The sequence below is a fragment of the Diachasmimorpha longicaudata genome, chromosome 13, assembly GCF_034640455.1.
Source record: "Diachasmimorpha longicaudata isolate KC_UGA_2023 chromosome 13, iyDiaLong2, whole genome shotgun sequence".
Taxonomy (NCBI): Eukaryota; Metazoa; Arthropoda; class Insecta; order Hymenoptera; family Braconidae; genus Diachasmimorpha; species Diachasmimorpha longicaudata.
In genome coordinates this window covers 1,305,951-1,331,777 of record NC_087237.1, presented here as the reverse complement: position 1 = coordinate 1,331,777, position 25,827 = coordinate 1,305,951, and the positions used below count along the sequence as shown (strand labels likewise).

At 38.2% G+C, this 25,827-nt stretch overlaps 1 protein-coding gene across 1 annotated transcript; it reads right to left on the bottom strand.

Moving 5' to 3' along the window:
- Positions 1–219: 219 nt before the first annotated feature.
- LOC135168752 (paired mesoderm homeobox protein 2B-like) lies at positions 220–25,827 on the bottom strand. The gene is made up of 3 exons (XM_064133246.1): positions 24,804–25,827; positions 21,541–21,734; positions 220–2,099 (listed from the first exon to the last, which is right to left on the bottom strand). The coding sequence occupies exons 1-3, from the start codon at positions 25,159–25,161 to the stop codon at positions 1,686–1,688; spliced, it is 966 nt and encodes a 321-aa protein (XP_063989316.1). The 5' UTR covers positions 25,162–25,827; the 3' UTR covers positions 220–1,685.

The window sequence follows — 25,827 nt, the reverse complement described above, 5'->3', positions numbered from 1 at the left end:
TGATCATTATTTTTTTTATCAATTACTTGTTTTGGCGCCGTCAAGGAGGCGCCAATATAGTCACTTTGCGATAAAATTGTAACAATTTGCGATGAAGAAATAGGAACCAGGAAATGTCAGCAAACACTCATCACATCACCTGCATCAACAATCTCTTTTCAATAAATAACTTAAAAAGTAGAAGCATTGGGTACATTGGAATCATTTTGAGTAATGGTGTAAAACACTGATTTTATATATTTATAGCAACAACTGTACAAGTTTCCTTTCTTTTCCAGTCACACATAATGATATAATAATGAAATTCAATCTTAATCAATAAGTGCGAAGACATGTACGCATTTGGCGTTCATTAAAATACATCTTATGATTGCACCAAGGTTCATAATCGCAGCGTTAAATTCGATCCCATGATCGATGAACTGTTGGATCAATCCATCACAAATTATAACTCACATCCCCCTCTGCACCCTGTTAATCCAAACGTGTTATCGCTCCATTTTTTTATTTCACAAATTATGTGTAACATTTTGTTTTCAGGAGGTCCTCTAGAGGAATTCGACTGCACATCTCTTACGATTCAAAGCACGTCGATAGATCTATTTACACGAGAATTGGACGTACATTGTTTTCTTTATATATAACATTTCCGCAGAGAAAAATATTTTCCTCAAATTGAGAAGAATCGTTTTTAAATCTTTGAAGCTCCATTGGAATTCCGTAGATAATTCTACCGTTTTGTCGCCGATTGTTGTTGAAAATGATATGGTATTTCATACAAGAGAGTCAATAACTATCAATTTGGTCGTGAAGTGGTAAACTAGGATAAGTGCATTTTTTTTGAAAATGGGTTTTTTGTTTAAATTGAAGCATAACATTGTTCCGGAGGTCCTCACAAAAGGATTTAGCTGAAAATCAATTTTTGGTGCCAGTATCGAACAAAAATGAGGAGGATAAGTGACATTATGACAGCGCAAATGAAGATAAGTTGACATATCCTCGGAGGTTGAGTTGCGGAGAAAGGATAAGTTGACTTATCTTACTATTTTTACACGACTTGCTGCTTTCCATTTTTATTGCCAAGGAAGATAAGTTGACTTATCTTTTGTTGCCAATCATGACAGTGAGGATAAGTGCGTGAATTAGGCGTCAAATCTAGTACAAAGTCTTGGTGCCATCGTTATTAACAAATACTAAAGCAATAAATAAATATCCATCATTAGATGCGTGAAAATCCTCCTTACAATGCTGCAAATCGTTTTTCAGCTCTCCTGAAAAATTCGGATTTCTGCACTTATCCTAGTTTACCACTTCACGACCGAATTATTCATTACAAATTAATTGGCTGAGATTTTTGTGAAGACGTGTGGAGAGACAATTTTTTTGTTGAGGTGTTATTGCCAATATCTGATAATTTTTCAAGTTTTTGATAAATTTTGTGGAAATTTTCATCTTTTTGCTATTTAAAATTCTGGAATGTCACTGAATTTTCAGTGAAACTGGAAATTTTATGATTTCTCTTCCCTAAATCGCAGTCAGTCTCACATTCCTGAAAATTAATGATCAATTGTCCATGAAAATCCAATTGTTTTCTAACAGTGTACCAATCAATGAACGTAAACAAGGGGTAAAAACGTCCCCCTCATTGAAGAAAATTTTGCTCTCTGCATTTTGGAAGGAATTTCTTAGTAGAGATTCGCAGTTTTGAGGGGAAGTGGATCGAGGAGATAGGGGGGTAGCGTAGTTGTGAATGGTCGGGGGCTGCATGATCCCCAGGCACTTCCACCACTTGCCGATGTTGTGACATTAATGCTACCACGATTATTCGGTGAATTACCGTCGTGATTATCATTATTGTGTTTGAGGGAGACTAAAGTTGCATTAGCGAGGGACTTGATGTCGCTGGACGGTACGTGATTGTTGGAGGTGCCCGGTGGTGTACCTGGACTCCTGGGTGATCTTCCCTCTGTTTTGACACTTCCAGACACTGGACTCGATGCACCACTGTCAACTCCTACACCCGAACTCTGACCCGTTGTCTTCTGCTGTGCCAGGCGTTCCTGTTTTCGGAATTTTGCTCGACGATTCTGGAACCACACCTGCAGAGTAGAAATAATCGAATCGTCAGGGTAAATGTCGATAATCATGCAGGTTATTAATGAGAAAATTAAGTATGCCAGTGCTCGAGTGAATGAGTTTTTCATTATAAATTTCATGACTTTTCCCTCAAAATCCATTTATTGGGTTATCAATGGACCTAGAGTGGAACAGTTGGTGGTTCGTGATTCTGTTTAATGAAAATTATCGACAAGTGTCAATCACCCTGAACCGTTTAAAACCGTGTTATAATCAGAGTCGAGAGAATACTTGATCGGATTTATTTTTATCTTTTGCACGATCTCACACTTGAGCGAGTTGTGAATCTTCAAGCTTCTGGGTAAAGGCTGGATAATTTCGTATGGGTGCAACTACCTCGGGACAAATATGTTTTCATAATTTTTTCATTTTATTTTATTCGCGTCGATCGCCCCTCATTTTTGCAGAGACAAACTTCTTCTCCCAGGACAGATAGCCGGTGTAGTTCCAAACAAATGTATGAAAAAAATAGACACGTGATAATAGATATACCAAATGTAGCTGGGAAACAAAGGGATGAACAGAAGTCCATGTAAAACAGAGAACACATTTGTAACATCAAAGAAATAAAATGAATGGACTTGAAAAATTGAGTTCTCCCACTTCACTATAAATTTTGCTCATACACTGTCTGAAAAAAAAAGAAATTCCATGAACATTTTAGTACCGACCGATTCCCAGGAGGACGACATTAAATTCGGTTTAGACGGGTGAAAATCATTAAATTTCAAACTTTTAAGCGCCAGAAAGACAAGTTTTAAGAATTACCGAGCTTCGAGGTCACGCCGGGATAATTTCCTACAGGTGCAGCTACCCCACCCAGAATATTGTCTATCCGCTTTTTTTTCTTTTTAATTCAAATGGTATATTTACCAAACAAGGAAGCGAAGCGGATTTACGATGATGTCGAGTGAAAAAAAAAACCGTTGGTCGGTGGGTCGAAGCGGCGGTTCACTCGGCCGGAACGAGAAGAGCTGGACTCGTAATTGGCTCTAGTTGGCAAATGAAATATTTAACAAATAAAACAAACGAAACGTCGGTGACCTGCATGTTAAAGTAGCGGATTTATTTGCTCATAGCGTTTGTCCGACCAGTCGGACGCTGGCGGGGGACAGGGGGGGGGTGAGGGTTAGAGGGTGAAATCCTCCTTCGACGAATGAACGGAAGAGTGAGAGGGATTGGCTAGCGTCGATTTTTCGAGGGGGTGGGGGCAGAGAGAGGGTGAATGGGAGAGGATGGAACACCATGACGAACGTGATTGCCCTTTCCGGCAACGACAAACACGACTGTCGGATTTTTACCAGCTGGTGTGGTGGATATGCCTGGCAGCCGACTCGAATTAGCGATAGCGGGAGATCCTCTCGGGTTCTCTATTCGGAGGCTGAAGAGGACTTGATGGAAATTTTGGAGACACTTGTTGGAGGCGCTAGTCATAAGGTGCACTGCCGAACTGAATGTCTGAATTTAAGACCCAAAATAATAAAGGAAGCGCGATAATTGGGTTTTATAACGATAGAATAATTATTTTGGCTGCCATCGGTAATAGCAGTTTGAGGTTATGTATCGATTTACAAATAATTCCAACTGGACCTTAAGACATGGTTTGGAGTGCGACGCTGAGTGCGACTTGGGGGGAAGAAAATTGTGAAATTTGAGATTTCACTGAATATGTGGCCGCATTATAGACGATTTTAACATCTTCTGGCAATGCCCCTTATATAACGACGAAAAAGTCACGATCACTTCTCTACACAAGAATAATTGTTTTCTACCATACCATATAAGGTTTTTCCTACGCACAACAGACCGCACACTTGTGAAAATTATTGAAACATTTATCGTTAATCGCGAATTTTGTATTTAAAATAGATTATAAAATGACTCTTTGTAACTTGCTCTATCATCAGTTATATATTCTGAATATTAGTGTATTTATTGTAGCATAATAAACCCATCGGTTCCAAAATGCTTAAAAAAAAAGATCTCCAGGGTTGATTGGGATTTTAGAGGGAATTTAAATATTCAGTTGGGGACTGCGCGGAATTTTCAGTGATTCAGTGGAATTCGCAGCTGAAATTTTATATTTTTTCTTACCCTAACCGCATTCAGTGTCACTGTTTTACAAATTCAAGTGCATATGCACCAGAATTTGGTGAATGTCCAATGAAAAACGTTGAACTTTTAATAGAAATTAAATGCCTTAAAAATCACCAGAAAGTTCATCAGAAAATTCAGACTAAAATTTTTAATACCACAAAACGTGAAAATGAAATGATTTTCTTCCCAACAATTGATAAACAGCTTCAAACATCGTATTCAGTATTTAAAACTCGGCCAAATCCGAATATAAATAACTAAAAATTAACCCTGACCTCCCGAAAATCACAACCCCCCTCCCACCTCGCCATCAAATATATTCATACGTCTATCCACACATCATAAATAACATCCAACATAATTTCCATCAAATGCTCGAACAATTGGCCATTCAGGTGGCACCCAAACAGAGACATGTGCGTTGGCCTTCCTAATCCCAATGCAAAATCGCAGTTCATTGCCAGAACGCTCCACAATAAATAGACCTGAGAATTGGCCCTACGATTTCATAAAGAGGCCAATAACATTGTCCACAGCATTCTACCGCACGACAAGTCCCCGTCGAAAAAAAAAAAAAAAAAAAAACAAAATACCATTGACAGACGAACATGTGCCGATGTTTGATCGCACCACTGGTGTTAATGCTGAACAAATACACTCGGGTTAAATAAAATGTAACAAGGCGTTAGATCGGGGGGGAGTTGGGGGGCCTGAGGTGAGGGGTGACAGATGTCCCCTAGCTGGATGGATAAATATTTAATCGAGGCTCTATAAGCCACCGGTAGGACTCAATACATCCAAACATCGACTAGTCGAGAGAGTCGTGTCACCCTCGGTGCGGTTCGCTAGCGCAACAAAACACTCCCTCCCTTCACCATGAGCATCTGCACCCCTGCGGGCCACGCGGGCATCAGCCGCAGCACTATCAGTGTGGATGGACGATGGTTGCTTGCACTTTGCACAGGTTATTCAACATTGGTATGCCATCGGTGATACTCACCTCCGGGCTTTTCCAATTCCGCTGGGCTTATCGAATGATTTGCCGGGGATATTCATCTACGGCAAAGTTCACATCTTCTGATTTCAGTCACGAGCGGGAATTACCCGGGATTTCAGCGGGTTGTGATTTGAAAGGGAACAAACAAGCGCGTTTGAGGGAGGGGAAATTAGGGAGGTGCGAGAAACATTTACACGAAGAAAAATATTCAATGGGAAAAGAGGAGTTTTTTGCGATGTCAAAGCGAAATTTCGCTCTAGAAAATTTTGTAAGATTCTTACGGAAAGAAGTGCTAATTACTTCGAGTTATACTATAGACAATCCCCACGGAGAGAAAAATTCTTTAAAAATTCCCGGCCTGTTCCGTAATCTGTCAGTCAAAATAATATTCGGTAAAAATTATGGAACAGTTACGAATTTTTTCAGTGAACTTTCAGGAAAAAGTCCAGAACGTTCAAGAAAAAATATGGAACGTTCGTATTAGAGCGAACCACTACACAGAGAGAAAAGTCTGGTAAAATTACTGTGCCAAACACTAAAATCGAGGTGCAATATACTAGAATACTGGAATGTCTTTTACTCACACATTAAAATTCCTATCAATTAATGATATGTAGCTTCGTAATATTTACTAAACGGAACTATAAAATTTCAAGGTCTATAATTTTTTATTTGAGGACAAATGAAAAATTGATAGAGATCTTTTAAAATTCCTATCTACGTCAGTTTATTTTACTGGACCTTCCTTCATTTTGAACTGCGTCACACAGCAATTTTTCGGTAGGTCATTGTGATTTGTTAACGATGATATTTTAAGCAATGTAAGTTGAGAATCCAGTACTAGACGACAGTATAAATAAATCTTATGTACAGATTTCAACACTTTAAATAATAGTAATTAAAGAAAGGCCTCTCACGTAATTCTTTTTGTAGGATCGGTAAGGTGGGCAAGAAATAAATGAGAAAAAGTCTATTACAAAAAAGAACTATAATTATGATAAAACATTAACTTGATATAAAGATGTTGATTGAAAGTAAAAATATGCCGCGATTAAAATAACTGTTCTCTCCGAAAACCCAAAACGAACTGAGTGTCCAGTCTTACAAATTTTCACTCATTCTCATCCATAGTTCCCCCTCTTCACTGCACTAAAACAAATCATCCATTGTTTAGCGGTCCGCACAATGTCTCCACTGGACCTCACACAAAAGTCCCAAAAAAGAGGCCTGCAAGCCATAAATCCATCACTCAGTAATACTAAACATTCCACGCTAAATTATTATCGCTAGAAAAACCATAAAAGACACAAAATAAACATATAGGCTAAATTCTACAGTTAACAACGAACTTATTCATGTAACAGAAAATCTTTGTCTTAATTTCTAAGAGCCTTTTGTAATATTGAAAGTTATTGTTCCGTTTGTCAAAAAGTCTTAAAACCCACAACCTGCCATCCTGCATTGGTATCGCCTCGATACCATTTCACTTCACTTTACGATCGTTATAATCTTCTCTGCAGGTATAATTGTCTTCAAATTCAATATCCAGGTCAACGATATTTGACCACGGTTTCATGTAATCCGCTGCCGTGCTGGTTCGATTGGGACCCTCGTGATCACCAACTTTTTCTACGATGAAACGATTATTCCTCAGGACACTTACGATTTTATAAGGCCCAAAGAACTTTGAATGCAGCTTTAAACCTGGACCACCTTGCGTTCGTTGTATGGCAACTAAGTCGCCTTCTTCATATTTTACAGGTTCCTTCCTTTTGCGATCAAAACACTTCTTGTTTTCTTCTTGTATTTTAAGTATATTTTCTCGAGCTTCTTCGCGGATGTCTACACGTTGATCTTCATAGATTTTAATAAATTCTTCTTCCAGCAATTTCTTCAATTGCTGATCATCACGAAGCTTCATCTTCGCACCGATCATCAACTCAAACGGAGTTTTTTTAGTACTCCTGCTAAGGGTGGCATTCATGTATTGTTGTACTTTTTCCACATACTTCCACCATTCCATGGGATTTTCCTCAGACAGTTTAGATAATACAGGTATCAGAATGCGATTCATTCGCTCAACCTGCCCGTTAGCACGAGGCATGCCTGTTGTTGTTAAAACATGCTCAATTTTTTCCTCTGCACAATAGTCTTTGAATACTCCAGCCGTAAAGGCTGTACCACGATCGGAAATAATCCTCCTCGGATTTCCAAAAATCGCTGCCTGCTTTCTTAATTTATCAATCACTTCCTCCGCTGTGGTCGATTTGGTAGGGTAGAGCCAAACAAACTTTGTAAAAGCATCTACCACTACAAACAAATGATTATATGATTTTCTTGTTGAGGGCATAGGCCCTAAATGATCTATATGGTACGTATCCAATGGTACCACTCCTTTTGGAATTGGATTTAAGAATCCATCACTTCTTCCGAATTTTTTCTCCGCAAGAATACATTTAACGCAATTAGCTATAACTCTTTGAATTTTTTCCCTCATATTGGGGAACCAAAAATCTCGTTTTAGAATATATTCTATCTTGTTCCACCCAAAATGTCCTTGTTCGTGTGCCTGTTTAATTACATCGAATTGCATTGACTTGGGAACAACTAATAATTCATCACCCTCAACTTCACGATATAAAATTCCTCTTTTTTCAAGGGTAAAATCCGAATTCTTTCCCTGTCGCACAGCTTCTATAATTTTTTCTAATTGCTCATCCTTTTTTTGCGCTATTTGAATTTTCTCGATTAGTCCGTCTCGGCCTTCCTGTATTAATAAAATTTCGATAGGGTTGCGACTCAACGCATCAACATGCTTCATCGACGACCCAGGGCGATGCTCTATCTTCCGATCAAATTGGTCAATCAATATTGCCCAATGACCTATCCTTAGATTTAAATCCTTTTTGTTCATCGTCCACACAAATGCATTACAGTCTGTTACTATCTTAAAATGGATACCCAATAAATAAACTCTAAATTTATCCAAAGCTTTCACAATAGCTAAAACTTCTAACTCGTAACTAGTGTATTTTTCTTCGGCCGGAGATGTTTTCCAACTTGCATAATAAATCGGATGGAATTTACCGTCTTCTGCATCTTTCTGTAGCAACACTGCTCCAAGTCCGATCTTACTTGCATCGGTATGCAATTCCGTTTCAGCATTCACTCGATAAAGTTTCAACACAGGTGTTTTCACTAATGCAGCTTTCAATTTCTCAAATGAGGCTTCTTGTTGCGGCCCCCACTCAAACTTCACATTGTCTCTTAATAACTGAGACAATGGTCTCGCATGTATCGCAAATTGAGGGATAAATTTGCGAAAGTAACCCGTCAAACCCAAAAAACTTTGTACTTGTTTTACCGTTTTAGGCGGTGGAAATCTAGAAACACAAATTGTTTTTTTCACAGAAGGACGTATCTGTCCACCCTCCACAATATATCCGAGATATTCGACTCTGGGTGTCAAAAGTTCACATTTGTTCCAATTAATGATTAAACCATATTCACTCGCGACACTTAACACAAGCTTTAATTTCTTAGAATTTTCCTCTTCGTTTATAGCTGGAATGATCAAATCATCCAGGTAGACTAATACAGTTCCATCATAAATTAAATTTCTAAATACAGCTCTTACGTGTCGTTGGAATACCGCAGGTGAGTTGCACAGACCGAATGGCACTCGTAAAGATTCATATTGTCCGTCTGGCACGACAAATGCTGTATACTTAACACTTTTTTCCTCCACTGGCACGTGGAAAAAACCATCTTTTAAATCTAATGTCGAGAATATTCTCGCATCTTGGAGTCGATCAAGTTGATCTTCGATCAACGGCAAAGGGTTTCTATCCCTCACAATATTTTTATTTAATGCTCTGTAATCAACACAGAGTCTTTTCTGTCCATTTTTTTTATCCACCAACACTATAGGACTCGCAAAATCAGAGGTACTCGGTCTAACTATTCCGTTTTTAATCCATTCTTCAATTATATTGTTAACTTGCGTCTTCTGCACTGCTGACAGTCTTCTTGGATTCTGGAATACTGGTTCATCCGTCTTTAATATAATTTTCATTGTAACACCAGTATCTTTTGTTTTTCTCGGTTGATAATTTTCAACTAAATTCTTTAATTCACTTTTCAAAACTGAATCACTCACGTGTTTTACCAATTCTTCAGCTTTATCTGTAGGCTCTTGACGAATGGTAATATTCAGGATTTCTCTCCATCCGTCATCGACACATTGTTCTCCTTTAACTTCGACATTTTCACCTGAATCCAATTTTTTTAGTGTCGCTTGTCGTCTCTTTACACACACTTCAGCATAATCCGATAGCTCTCCACCAATTAATACATCATGGCCCAGAATTCCATCTGGCACCACATCAAAATCAAAACTAAACTCCAAGCCATCGATAATGACGTCTGCTTTAAATCGGCCCAAAGTACGTTGATCAACTGAGCCAACACCGTTGAAAGGGATTGTTTCTCCACTTAATTTTGGTGTACCTAATTTTACGTATACACTGGCACGCACTAAATTTAAATCGCTTCCCGAATCTAAAACGGCTTTTACTTCTTTATTAAAGATGTGCACAGTTTTATAAGTCTTTTTATCAAGCGCGGATAAGGCATCAACCCTTGGCTTGTCCTTTTTTTCTACAGTTTCTGTTTTTTTAACACCAGTGCACTTTAAGGCGATATGACCGAATTCCTGGCATTTAAAACACTTTGGTCCTTTACTTTTATGTGGGCAATCGTCCTTTCCATGAGATTTTGACCCACATGTCCTACAATTCTTCGATTTATCTCCGTCCTGATCCTTTGGAAATTTCCTTGACTTATCGTCTTTCTTATTCTTAAATGCACTTTTGCTATTTTTCTTCTGCATTTCGTATAATTCCAAGTTGTCTCGTAGCTCTGATAGAGTTCTCGATCCATATAAAATAGTTTTGTTGAATTCCTCGTCTTGAATTCCACTGATCACATATTTGATGACAACCTTCATCTCGATGTCCCCATGGCTGGCTATTTCGAGGGCACGATACACATATGCCTCAAAAGACTCTTCGTTTTTCTTTCTCATTGCGCGTAATTGATCATGCACTTGCATGCTATCAATTTTCTTTTCAAAAGTTTTGATTAACTTTTTCCTCAGTTCTCGCCATGATTTGGCATGACAGTCATAACTCGCGTATAACTTTGCTGTTCCTTTAAGTAATTTTTTCGCGTATATTACTTTCAATGACTCTGTCCAGTTGCACATTTCAGCCATTTCTTCAAAATGTAACAACCAACGACGTACATTTTGTGTGCCATCACCACTGAAGGTTTCCATGGCATCTTCGACATCTCGAAACGAAGCAGTAGGCTGGGTGTAATATAATTTTTTAGCGTCTCTGTTTTTCCCTTTTTTTATTTTCAGTCTACGTCTTGTTCGTTCCTCACCGTCACTGTCGCTCGATTCGTCTTCACTGTCGATTTCACTATCTTCTTCACTATCTATTTCACTATCTTCAAGTTTTTCGGCTGAAATTATTTTTCGCAGCCGCTCCAATAACTCAGCTTTCTTTCCGGTGGTTTTCTGACCACGTCGACGCAAGCTCTCTTGCAATTCTTTCAACGACATGTCTTCGAGATCGTTTTGAGTTCCATCTCCTGCCTCATCAGGCACTTTTTTATCTGCGCCATCAGCTTCTTTAGGGGTTATCTTTGCTCTTGTTGAGCCTTTTGCAATATTTTTGCCTTTCCTTGCTCTTTTCCATCGCAGAATTAATTCTGTCTTGGTTCCTTCTGTTGGAAGCCCCAGCACTTGCAATTTTGCTCTGAGATCCTCCACATCCAAGTTTGCCAGCGTCGCTGTGACATCATCCCCTGAGCCCGACATCTTCTATCGTTTTGCACACTATTCAAATTGCAAACACGATCAACACTAAGTCCACTCAGCTTGAACAATAATCACTACGCTGCACAACACGAGTCTTTTTTCACACTTAAATTGCACCACGTGATCCCGGTTGAGCCCCCAAATGTAGGATGGGTAAGGTGGGCAAGAAATAAATGAGAAAAAGTCTATTACAAAAAAGAACTATAATTATGATAAAACATTAACTTGATATAAAGATGTTGATTGAAAGTAAAAATATGCCGCGATTAAAATAACTGTTCTCTCCGAAAACCCAAAACGAACTGAGTGTCCAGTCTTACAAATTTTCACTCATTCTCATCCATAGTTCCCCCTCTTCACTGCACTAAAACAAATCATCCATTGTTTAGCGGTCCGCACAATGTCTCCACTGGACCTCACACAAAAGTCCCAAAAAAGAGGCCTGCAAGCCATAAATCCATCACTCAGTAATACTAAACATTCCACGCTAAATTATTATCGCTAGAAAAACCATAAAAGACACAAAATAAACATATAGGCTAAATTCTACAGTTAACAACGAACTTATTCATGTAACAGAAAATCTTTGTCTTAATTTCTAAGAGCCTTTTGTAATATTGAAAGTTATTGTTCCGTTTGTCAAAAAGTCTTAAAACCCACATTTTAAACATAAGATAATGAAATATCATCAAGGGACTCCACAATTTTTGCGTAAATAATGGTCAATCCGATACATTTTAACAAAGCAAAGTAAAATCTAAACTATAAACTAAACAACAACAAAAAATCAAAATCTGTTGTTCGAGGATCGTTTTGCCTGATGCAAAATTCGGCATTCAACTGCCTCAAGCCAAAACCACCCCCATCCCCATTGTTTACCCCCCTCCCCTCTCCCCCTTCCCCCGAGTAATTCCCTAATTAAAAGGCTCCAAGAGAACATAAAAGACGTTTCTCTTTTTCTCTCCGAGTCTCCTCTACAATTCAATTAAGCCAACATATATTCCAAGCGCCAAAGTAGGAACAATCACAAGTGCCATAGCTAGAGGGGGAAGGGGGGGGAGGGGTAACTGCAGAACGACTGATGTCTCCTGGAGTGTCTGGGCTGTGTTAAAATTGCCATTGCAAGGCCAGAAAGATTCAGCCGCCACACAACTTGCAACTACCAAAGTCAAATGGTATATAAAACACACATTGTGTTAAAACGTTGTGTATTCACACAGGGGGTGAATGAGAAAGAGAGATGGTGTACGCTTGTGTTGTTACCCTGATGCTCGGCAGGACAGTTTTTAATCACTGTAAGTGGATCTACATGGAGCTCGCAATTACCCCGGGCACACTAGCTAGCACGACCCCCTTGTGTATCAGCCACCCCCGTTACCAACCAGAAACGAATGCTTTCCCCATTTTCCCCCGGTATAGCCCGGTACCACGTACAATTCTACCATCCTCCCCCGCCCCCCCCCCTCCACCCTCCCTCGCGCTTCATCATTCCTCTCAGTCCCTTCATCCCCATCCTCCAGCTGCTTCTCTCTCTCACTCTTATCGTTGTTTTCACTCTTTTTCCTCTTTCTCTTCTTCTCTCACGTCCTCAGACACAGTTTTATTATTCTCGCCCCGACGAGCATCCCCGAGGATGGGGAAAAAACAAACGTGTGCTCATAAGTTTTTTTTTTTACTCTGATCTTTTACTTTGTTACAGCATTTTCTTGTATGAAAATTATTTCTTTATTGCTGATGGCAGGTTAATGGAATGGGAGGGATATGTGGAGGAGTATCAATGATTAATTGAGAGATTGAAGGATAGCCTGGAAGGATATCATTTAAAGTAGCTCTACCCTTTTAGACAATTCCAAGATTATGGAAAATTTGAGAAAATTTTGAGAAAAATCCATCACATTTGGACTCGTCATTTTTTTCTCAATTGAATTATCGTTTGTTTTTTTTTTTAAGTGGAAAAATGAAAAGTTGACACAGTGTTCGAAGGGAAAATTAACATGTCTTAAAATTAACATGTTTGTAAGCAAAGAGTAAAATTTGAATTATTAATCATTAGACGTAAAAAAAGTTCTGGTATTTAACATAAATATTTTTCGTAATTTTCTGTAAAATTAATACTCATGCAATTGAAAGTATTCAAAAACAGCTTATCTCACCGGTAAAATACCGATCGGAGGGTTGAGCTACTTTAAATACTTGAATACGACAACAGTTGTCTGAAGGACTAGATCAGAAACCACACACGATTGCGTATTAAAAAGCCGGAGGGGAGGCTCTCATCTTAATTGGATATGGGCCACTTGTCTACGAGTGTAATAACGCAGTATCGGCCGGCCCCCCTGTGACCCCCTGTATTTTAATCCCGCGTTCTGACACCCATTGACGCGTGGCCAACCCTCCAGGCACTGAGTCACTTGCTGCAAGCGTTTGCTGTCACCGTATGAGCAAATTACAAATCCATTAACAACCTCTATCTGCGCCCTATGCATAATCATAATGTATTAGTAGATCATTCAAATTGCTCGCTGACCTACTGAAAATAAACTGTGCTGTTTGCTTGGATGCGGATTAATTCAATCACTTAGATATGATTTCAACGTTCGAGGGGATTTGATATTCCGGGCATGATGGGACAAGAGATTGTTGGCAAGTGTTGGAATGATCGAATGTATAATGTCTACCACAGAGAATTAAATAAATTCCACTTCGAATCAGTCCATCTTTATGTTACTTCCATTATGTGAATAACAAATCATTCACTCAGAATGTATCAATTCAAATTTTAGCTGAGAACTTTCTTGATTAATTTTAGCGGAGAAGTTTTTGGAATCAATCGCTTTAGAAACGTTCATCTTTAATTCCCTGAAAAGTCGCTTAAATTCTGATAACTCATTGATAATGAAAATATTTATATTTAAAGTACTCTGCGCTCTCTATTTTCAAACAAAAAATTGATAAAAAATCTGGAGATGCAGAACATGTGCCGTGATAGAATTGTTTATGTCGATTCTCCGAGAGATAAAAGTTCGAAGGAGAAATCACTTGTCATGTGAGTTTGACGAATTGACGAATTTCACATGCTCCTATATGTAGACCCACGTAACAAGGTCTAAAAATTCACGTACGGTAAGAATTCAATGCGATTAAGAATGTAATTCGATGGAAAAAAATCGTGTTAAAACTCAAGGCGAGGTGGGAATTATCTGTCATACGGTTTTGAAGAAGAAAATAATTCAATCGCACGCCGAAGCATCCTCTGGGATTATAAATTCAACCAACTTCTTAGAAGAGAAAAACGAAGATAAAAAATGCAAGAAAGGGTTATCCTAAAATTTCACGGGAATCAACAAAAATTTTGAAGATAACAATTGGAAAAAGGAAAATTTCCTATTTTCCATCCAGCATTGGAGAAATATAACAGTAATCACCATTTTGTGGATTTGAGATTGTAATCAAGTGTAAAAAAAGGTTCATGATCAACAAAATTGATGGGCTACATTGATGAAAAATGTAATTTGGGGTTTTTGGATATTCAATCCAATCACACACCAAAACATTGGATTGTATAACATATTGAATCGACTTTGTTAAAGATTAAAAGGGGGGGGGGGAATGAACATTCGAAGAAATACTTCTATCAGAACAATTCCCAGATCGCCTTGAGAAAATCACAAAATAGCATTCCTGCATAAGCACTTGAATAATGAAAATCGAACAGAAATATTATAATTTGGTCGCCCGCAAATTCAATGAAATTAGTAATAATGATTTATGGGAATTAATATTGTAATGAAATCAATAAATTTTCAATACAAAAAGCTGAGGTTTTCACAAATTTAAACTGAATATAAAATACAATAAAAATCTTAAATTACAGGGATTTATCGAATTTAATGACAAAAAATTCTGGAATCATGAAGTAAGTGAATAAATATTTTAACAAGCCTCTGCTTGCCTTCATAATATTTCAAATTTATGTCAGGTTACCCTTGTTCTTCATATAATTTACTAGCGAAATGTTAAAGTGAGATAAATGTATTTTACCTTTAATTCTCATCTATAAATCATAAATGAAAGCAGCGACATTTATTGAGAATTTTTTTTTGAAAACAAAGTGTCATCTGCAAAAACGATTGATTTTTAATTCTCCCTGCAATAAACAAGAATTGTAAGTAAAAAATTACATTTTCCCCTCAACTACTCAACATATCCATAATAATATAAAGTGAATGAGAATTATCTAATCAGTAGTGTCTCCTCCCTCCGCAAAGGAAATAAAAAAATTAAGTTTAATTACCGTCAGGAGAGCAATCATGGCTGTTTGACGATTGGCAGTTAGAGCAAGTAGAGAGACAGAAACGAGAAAAAAACCCAAGTCAGATAAAAAGAGTCAGAAGGGCAAGTGAAAAAAAAAGAGTGAACGAGAGTTGGGTTGCGAAGGAGGCGAGTAGGAGGGTTGGGGATTTTATCGAGCAGACGCCATGCCACACAGAGGGTGGTTGGCAACGAACGAATCAGGAATGAAGATGCGAGCTTGGCAATCCTTCCCTTCCCTCTGCTCCTCCATTCTCGTTCTTCAAAGTCGACAAAGAAGTGAGTGGGCTCATACTGCTCTTTTACTTCCATTTGGAGATATACTGACTCGTTGATTCGTCCTCTTGCCATCATCACCACCCAGAGAAATTGTTTATTTTTATTAAAGAAACTGCATTTACACTGAGTAAATGAACTTCAACAAATTCCAATTAAATTTTCATTGCAACTTGAGCAGAAGGTTTATTTCCATTAATTTGTGTGATAAAAATTTTCGTGATTCCAGTGAAGATTTTCTCTGATAGAAAGAAGATCAATATTATAAACGGCAACAATCTTAGAGGGAGATCTTTGATTCCAATAAAGATTTTATCAGAATGATTTTTAAGTAAATATTCTAAATAATATAAATAGTCTAAATAATAGTTTAGTACAAATTTATCAAGAGGAGTTGTCTAAATGACAGAAAATCAGCGTTTGTGGCCAACTGGGAGTTGTATATTTACTTTGAAATAAGATGAAAATTTATGACGCCATTAGAAATGATCATGAGAATAAGAAACGCACTGGGAAAGCCAAATAGCTGTACCCTCGGTGGATACCTTATTATAGAACGGTCATATTCCAGCCGCAAACTACTAGAAAATTGATAGCAACTTCGAGTTTAATAATCCAGGGTGGTCTTGCGCTTACGTTGTGCCACCTCAGCATCACTGAAACCCATCAAATAGCAATGAAACCCCCACGATTTCAACAAACAATCAATTACCATAAATATTATCAGTTCACAGTATAAATGTAATTAAAATATTTGAGTGGAGGTTAACAAAGTTTCGATGGAATTCATTTAAAAACTTGAGAACGAAGGGGCCATGAATATTGTCGGTGTGTTCAGCACTTATGACTTCGTCGAATGTACCTGTCTCAATGGCTGGATATTTATTATTTCATTATCGTTGTGCATGCGGGAAAATTCATTACCTCGTACTCACACTTTTCAATGATTTAATACACCGAACTATATTACACGTGTGAAATTGTGTTTTCCAATTGTTCCCAAGAGTAAGAAGGAATTCTGATTCACGGATATGGACTCTGGGATATAAAATCCAATAGATTACTTCGGCATGTTCATTGGTTGGTTTATAGAGTCGTAAAATTGATTTTCCATAAAAAGTTCAATCTTCGTTGATAAATTGAATTTAATATTTTTATGATCATAAACGATTCGACCTTTTAAATATTTTTCCCCTGAAGTTCTCGGATATTTGGCGCCAACTTTTGTCATATTATATTCCGGCAGAAGTTTCTGAAAATTGTAAAGAAGATTTTAAGGGAAGATCTCTGCGAATTTATAATAAATTCCTATTTTTATTGAAAATTGACAAATTTCTGTTTTTTTCGTACTCGAACATCAGGAATTCCATTGACTTATTAGTGAAAATGTTGCACGTACTTTCTACAGTCTCGTCTCGATCTCTAAAAAATGGAAATTGTTGACCAATAAAATGAATTTCGACGCCCAAGAGCTTAATTCATAACTAACAGTATTAACTGTACAATGAAATAATTATTGTACTAAAAGAGAATTATGATAGTCCCCTCTTTAAAATCAATTGCAAAGTGTCGAAAAATTCTTAACCGTTCTACATGATGATCTTGAAGAATCGACCTTCGCGTCAGGCGACCTCCCCGGAAGGACAAGTAAAAGCCCCTGAAAACCTCCCCCAAGAATAATATTGACTTTGAAAGCTATGGCAGTGATGGAAACCCCGTCAGGAATGTTCATGAACAAGACAGACTGCACATAAATCAATTACCGAAACATGTCGCGCGGAAGCGACAACCACCATCAAAATGGTGCGTTGTGATGCACCGACGGACGAGGAGAGGAGAAGAGAGAGAGAGCCACGTCATTTTATCGGTGCATCGATAAGCAGATGACTCTAGACCTCTCGCGATCCTCCCAATTGGATCCCATCACTTGATATTCTCATAATACAATTAACTGAACACCAGACAGAAATCTCCTAAAGTTAGATCCTTGGCGACGTATATATCATTAACCGGGACGAGAGAGAGAGAGAGATGAGATTCGGACTTTTCATTCAGTGTCTTCTGCCCAGAGGAATTTATTCGCAAATTCTGATCTAATTGAGAACCATAATATTGGTTTTAATTTTTATTTATAGAAATTTTCATTCAGGACGTTTAGGGCCTTCATTGAGAATTTTTTACCATTCTGTGTTGAAACATAGAGAGAGATGTCTCATCTAAACATAAACATACGGAATGAGGACATCTGGCAAAGGGACTGATAATTTTTAAAGTGTGATTCCGGTAAAAATTACTGTGCTGCCTTACAATCTCGGCATAAACTGCAGGTCTAAGGACAATTACTATGCTGCTTAGTAAAATTTCTTTATTAACTGAGGAAAACTTCGAAATCGGCCTCGCAAAAATCTAACGTGCAATATTTCCCATCATGACGTCCGACGTCAGCAACAATCGGCTACGTTCGGCGCTCGTCGCTAGCCGATCACAATGAGTTATCGAAAAATAACTCTGTGGCACAGTAAAAAATGAAGAAAGCCTCAATAAAATAAACTGACCCACCGGACTAGAAATTTTGTAAGGTGAACCTGCTGTGACATCAGGGCCAGATGAGTTAGGACTCAGGCAAACCGGGATCAGAGAAACTTGATTAGGCCCGGGTTGAGGCCCTATGGAACTCGCCGAGAAAGCCATACCGTATGATTGGCACATCAGGCCTTGTCATAATCGAAATATGTACGGCAAACGACAGGCATACCTCATCAGGTTCCACAAAGGCTGAAGCATAGCATGCCTTATAAGAAATCGTCAGTCATACTGCATCAGGTCATGCTCAGGTCAAGGTATGACATACCGTAGTACGGTAAACACTCACACACACCTGATCCAATCATTATTATTTGTTGTTTTTTTTCAGTAAAGATAAGAATTATTATCATTGCATTTTTCAATATAATAATAATGATTGGCTTTCTATTGACAATGATAATTGTTCAAATAATTGACTATGAATTATTGTTGTCAATTAAGTTGTCAATGAATCAGCTTCGATGAAGTAAAATACACAATAATATACTTTTCATCGGCTTATATTGCCCATTACGAGTGCTCAACAATTGCAGCCTACCAGACCAGCACACACGAGACAGTAGCGATCGTCGAAGGTAAGGAACATCAAACCGAGATAGCAACTGGATGAGTGACCAAGTGTGACAAAACCTAAGTTCAAAGCCCGCGGAAATCATTTTGTTTTTCATTTTTTTCTTGTTAATGAATCGTTTGCGAACCGTTGGAATAGTTCGTAATGGTATACACATCGTTATAAATTAATAATGATAGAATTATTCAAATAATTATTAATTTATTGGATAAGGCAAATTCATATGGACCGGAATGGAACCGTAGAAGTTTGCCTTATCAGGTCCAGAGCCAATCTACCTGCTAATCTACCGGGCTTGGCAGTGCTTTATACCCTAGATAAGGTCCTGATGTGTCCAGTCTTAAATAACCGGACGAGGACCTAACTTCTGAAATGAGGCAACCTTATCTGGACCTGATGTGACACGTACTCATTTTTCTAGTCGGGTAGATTGGAATTTTTAAAAGATTTCTCTCAATTGCTGTTTAGTAAATTTTACGAAGCCAGATATCGTTAATTACCGAAATTTATTACAAAATTTATGGTATTGATAGGAATTTTTATACATGAAAAAAATAGATTCCAATATTCTATCATGTTGCTCCTCAATTTTAATGCCTGGCACAGTAATTGTTCACAGACCTTTCCCTCGGGGGATCCTTTGTCTGCTGAGGCACGTCGTAGGGAACAGACATTTCTTCCTAGTGCCATTTTTAATAAAACAAAAATTAACGTATTTAATCTACTGTGTTCAAATTATTTCTCTACCCTCCCCCCCCCCCTCATATTCCAGTATTCTGAACGAATATAGGGAGGAAATATTTACCCTTCTAATAGTTGACCAAATTTGTCGGCTTGGTGGAAAGTATCAGTATTGGTAGTAGCAATGGGTGAAATATTGAAGAGAAATTACACAATCAGGTTTCACTGAATTTCTGCATTAGGAGAACTGTTGAGCTCCTGAATTTATTTGAAAAATCAATTCAAAGTTTAAATAAGTCATTCATTTTACATTTTTCTTAATCTACAATTTTTGACTCAATGATTTTTCCTGGTTCATTGAAAGAAATTTTTCTAATGCTGAAAATATCCTGGAGAAATATTTAATGCTTCCTTCTTACATTCTCTGCATTTTTAAAGTGGATTCTATTCTCGGTTTGTCGAGGAAAATCACGCGAAGAGATTTCTCGCACTGATGGAAAATGCCACCTAGATTTACTAATAAAAGTTGGTAAAATATTGAATGAAATTCACACTATGGGATTTGAATGAACTTGTGCATTAAAAAACCTGGTGAATTACCAATGAAACTATGAAACTATAAAATGCTAACCCCAACTTGATGAGACACCAAAAATAAATAAATGCTCGTATCAAGAGCCGCAGATAAAATTCCGCAAATATTATGCAGTTGTTCCTGAAACAAAATAAACTCTCACATTTCGAATATTTATTGATAAGTCTCTCTTTACTGACTTTTCCACCATTTTTCCAATCAAAATAAACATTTCTCTCCAGCAAACAAATATTTCAGTGGCGAGGTGGCAAAATACGGGAACCTAACATATCTCTAAGTCGACTTTTTGCGAAATATCTCTAAATCTAAGAGAGATAGAGATATTTTTGTAATAACATTTATTGTAGCAGTCAAGCTGCTCCATAGAAAAGGTCCTGATGATAATTTTGCTATCCCCCATAGATTTCGAGATATTCATCAAAAGGTGATCACAAAAAATATTTAACATCCTCATATTCAATCCAAACCAAAACCATTTGTTGGAATTATTTGACCGATTGATTTCCCCAACTCCTTGTCCCCATGACCCCCTCTCACCCGCCACAATTCATCTCAACAGCCATAGAGAGTAACCCCGAAACAAGCTCACAACGATAATCCGTCAAGTACGTTGGGCACTGTAATCCATCAGGTCACGACTGCAGGTGCCAGTGAGAGTGAACAAGTGTAGGTAATTTAATTGGATTAGGCTTCTAAGATACTCCCAGCCTCCTCGAAGGTCCGAGGGTCTTCTTACAGAGGGTCCTGACCCTCCCCATCGTCTTATCATGCCCGTCCATTTGCCATTCTGTCAGAAATCACTGACACCCAAGCAAATTGACGTCGACATTTTGATTTTTCTGTTCTCCACGGATTGAAACTACTGACGACCAACCGACAAAATGGATGGAAATTCGAGGGATTTGAGGGAGGGGGTGGAAGGTAGGGGGTGGAGTGAGCAAACAACAGAGTAAATTCTCAAGTTGAAAGGAGTTTTTCGGCTTTTTCCGCAGCACTTAGGGGAGAATGACTGGAATGTATGGTCGGTATTTTTTACACAACGCAAGTCAATGTCTGATAGATAGGAAAGTAGGTATAGAAGACATTGAAGAAGACAATGTATCGCAATTTTTTTAGATAAGGAATTTTCGCTGCAAGAAATAATTTGCGCCAATCGTGATCCACTTATTTTACTGGGACATAAGTTTTTTTCTTTCTATTATTTTATTCCACGGAACCCGAGGGATGTTTACTGGATAAAATCACCCTGGCCTCGACAACACAGACCTTTTGTATTTCGAAAAAATTTATTTCACCACTCAATAACTACTCCTGCCTCGGAGAAACTCGTCTGACTCCGCCAACTGCACGTACCACTGCAAGTGGTCCCGGAAATTTAAGATCAGACTGTAAAACCAACTCACCTGTACCCTGGCTTCCGTGAGATCGATCTTCATTGCTATCTCCTCTCTCGTGTAAATGTCAGGATAATGTGTCTCCTGGAAGGCCCGTTCCAGTTCCTTCAGCTGTGCCGAGGTGAACGTCGTGCGTATCCGTCGCTGTTTTCTCTTCTCCGCGAGTCCGTCGTGCGTTGCGTACGGCTTGTACCCGAGACCGCCTGTCAAATAAATTTCCATCAGACAATTTTCTACGGAAATAATGATGAGTTTTTATAACACATAGAGGCCAGGTCGAGTAGTACATTACCATGAAAGTAATCCCAAAAATCCTTTGAAGGATCTTCAGAAGTCCATTTTTATTTTGAGATATGTGCGGAAGGAGGACTTTTTAATAATATTTTTCAGTGAATATTTTTAGAAAAATATAATCTTCTGAAAATCTTTTAGAGGATATTTTCGGATTGCCAGGGAGATCTTCTGGAAATATTTCGATGATTCTTTTGAAAAATTCTGGAAAATCTTTGGCAAACAGTTTTTTTCCGCGGAAATCTGTTTTTTTTTTTCATCTGAATGATTTGAATTTTATTTGAAAGTAGAAAATCGTTCGCGTGAATTACGACAATATTTTTTTACATAACAACTCGTCCGGAAGGACTAAAGGTTTTAAATGCCTGGACTGGAATTTTCATGTAAAATCACTCGCTCTAATTAACGTTAATTATTGGGTTGAACATGTGATGAACAATTTAAAATGAATCTAAACTGTTTTGTGTCGAATTAACAAATTTTTTATATGGAGTAAGAAAATATCAATTGCCAAATGTTCAACAAAGATAAATCAATTGTGAATGTTGGCCAGTTTTTGAATTTTCTCTTCCCGTAAAAAGAGGTTTCAGATGTGATGCTGTGATCGACGCAATGAGAACGCGAGTACGTAACCATAGTGATGAGCGTCAAGAGGATGAGGTGAGAGGGAGGGGGAGGCGTCCATTGATTTTCAGTGCCATCTTGTCGTTGCTACCACTCTGCCAGACCCGTCCGCCGGCTGACTATAAACTCCTCTATCTACTTGACAGCATTTATCGGGAAGTAAGTGTACAGTCCCCGACCACTTCATGAAGCAAAATTGTAAAAGTCGTTATCGATATTTGGAGTTATGGAAGTATTTTTTGATTCATTCATGAATTGGGGTATTGGTGTGTCGTCAATTTATTTTTGCAGCGATTGGATTCCTCCAATTTGTAAATAATGTTAGGAGTAACTGGAGGTTTTTCTTCAATAATAGTAGAATTTTTTTTGTATGACTTGACATTACTAATTCTTCATAAATCATTTTGGAAGTTGAGAAATAAAATTCAGTGATAAACAAATTGTAACCAAAGAATCGGTTAAATTGTAATAAAGGCAACATCGGCGATAACATTTTAGACAATTCAATTTTAATCATAAAAGCGGTTTGAATTAGATCTTGTTAAGTCTAAGACTAAAACAGAACATTGAAAGATGAGGTAAATTTGTTTCTATTCATTTTCATTTATTTTTATTTTAGTTGTCTTTTAGATCGTCATGTCTGCGAAACAATATAATCTTAATATGAATCAACAAATAATTATCAGCATTAATGGAGAAACGGTCAATTTGAACCACATCGTGATGACAAATTATAAAACTAGTTATCAATATTTTAATTTGTTCATAAAATGCAGTATTCAATCGTCGATTTATTGTCGCAGTTAATGGATCTCGTCAACTTTTGTATAAGCTCAGAACTACTGGAGTCTATCATACTCGTAATATCTGAAAGTCTATCATTTCTCACCCCTAAATCGCATTCAGTGTCACGGTCCTGAAAATTGATGGTCAACTGGCCATGAAAATTCTTTTTTTTTTTTCTAACAGCGCATATTGCAACTGTAATGTTGCCAAAGTGTAAGGCAATCTCACAAATAAAATACACGATTTCCACCGACAACAGAGGCCATCAAATACAAATGTTCGTCCCAACATAGGAATTTGCCGTCAATAATTGAGTAAATATCATCTGAAGAGCTAGATGATGGCGAGGTGTTCGTTCCAATAAACAAGTAAACGAAACCTGGCTCAAATATTCATTCAATCCTCAATTCACATGCGGTGCTTAAGTAACTGAAATAAACCACTAGATCTGATGGTGTATTCGTTGAAAATTTCAGGTACATCAGTGACAGTTGACGATAAAAAATTGAGGGAAAAATTATTTTGGACGCGCGAGGCGAGGTTTAATATCGTGGAATATAATCAAGAGGAATTATCCAGTGGCATGAATCATTGGTGATGAATTTTTCCACTACCTCGGCATCAACTGATGGAGGAAATTGGAGTTCATTTTCGAGGTGAATGAAAAATATTGGGGACATCAATTGTCATTGATTATCGACATGCCTTGGCCATTGAAAATTAACGCTTTTTGACGGATAATTTTTCGATACTGAAGCGCATACTCGATTATAATTTGTCAATGCACCGGATACACGTTTACATTCTCGGGAGTAAAATTCAACGAGATTATCTGAGGGAACGAAATGAATTATTAATGCACTTTAAGCGTCTAATCGGCAAAAGCATTATCCCCGTCTCAGCGGTTTATCAAGATGCTCATACCGGCTGAATTACTTTTATTGATTGAATTTAGGAAATGACAAAATTAATCACTTAATATGCATCCATTTATTAAGAAAATATTTAAATTCCTGGACATCATCCCCATCTCAGCGGTTTAGGAAGTAACTACTCATGTGAAATTAATTGTTATAATTAACGTTAAATGTTGGGTTAAACATGTAATGAAATAAATCACTTGGTATACACCCAGAGAAACAATTTCAAACGATTCTGAACTATTCTATGTCGAATTAATGAATTTTTTATATGAAATAAGAAAATATCAATATCTGTTTTTTATCAATATTTCGCAATCTACGCAAGATAACAAATGTTTTATTAAACCATTTTTTATGGCGCCAATTGAGTGCTACAACAAATCGTCGTTATGAAAATTCCTTTATCTCTCTCAGAGTCGCAGATATCTTTGAAAAACAGGACTCAGAGATAAGTCAAGTTATTTCGTTTAACCCTTTAGCAAATAATTAATCTGCACATCAAATATTCCATTACTGAAACAGGAAAAAAATTCTTAGACGTGAGATTCAATGATACCGGAGACCTATATTTTTTCCTTCACCTTGTCCGCTCAATAAAAAAAAAATTGTTTTCCCCATCATCAAGGCATTCTTCCGCTACCTTCTTACCTTGAAGATTAATCGACTGATTGAATATAGAAGCGGCATGCCGATGAACATCCTGACTTCTAGCCGCCATAACTGAGCAGGGTGTTGCATGGGCAGCATGATGCGCGTGGGCATGAGCATGTCCAGCATGATGCGCTCCAAGACCGGGCCCACTGCCGGCTCCCGTGGCCCCAGCAGTCCCCGGGTATCCCGCGGCCCTCGCCGCCGTGTAACGATACGCCGCCTGACTCATCTGTGAGCAAGAACTCAAATCCCCATATCCACACTGCATATCCCCGGTGGCAAGAGCGCAGCTCGATGTCTCAAACCCGGCGGCCGCAGCAGCCGCCGCCGCTTGATTCAAATACGAGTAATCCATTGTCGTCTCAACACCTCCGCGTATATTTCACAAAATCACAATTATCAAATCGTCTCCAATTCTGTCACCACCTGTCCCCCAAAACAAGACTTCAGGCCTTGTCACTGGGTGACATTACGGCCGCGCGGGCCGTCGGGCACACGATCAGGCCCGAGAATCGTATTACATGAACGAAAAATCTTTCGATTCTTCGCGGAAACGGAAAACGCGCGCCTTTTCACCGATACAAAAGCCGTCTGCGCACGCGCACTCACTTCAATTTGGCCGCGTGAGGCCCAATATCCGCGCACAAGTGTCCGCACTGCAGCTACGGACCCCTCCAGACTATTTCCGAAGGAGAGAAAAAATATGAAGAAAGAAAGAAAAAAAAACGAAAATAAAAGCCGAGGATGAGCCGACAACTCTCAACTCCCTTTGGCGCGTATTCTTTCTGGCGCCTCCTTTAGCTCTCCACCACCACGCGTTATACCTCTTGAAATGCCCGCGGGGTGCTTACGATGTAATCGTATCAAGGAGCGATATCAAATTATTGCGATTATCCCGGGGGTAGGCGATAGAAAAGTTTTTCGGTGGTGTTTAAGAGGAGCCGAGACAACCGACTGGTGGCTCTCCTCAAAATCAAATGATAAGCTTAATTCAATAACGCTCTTCACATCGCCTACTGCT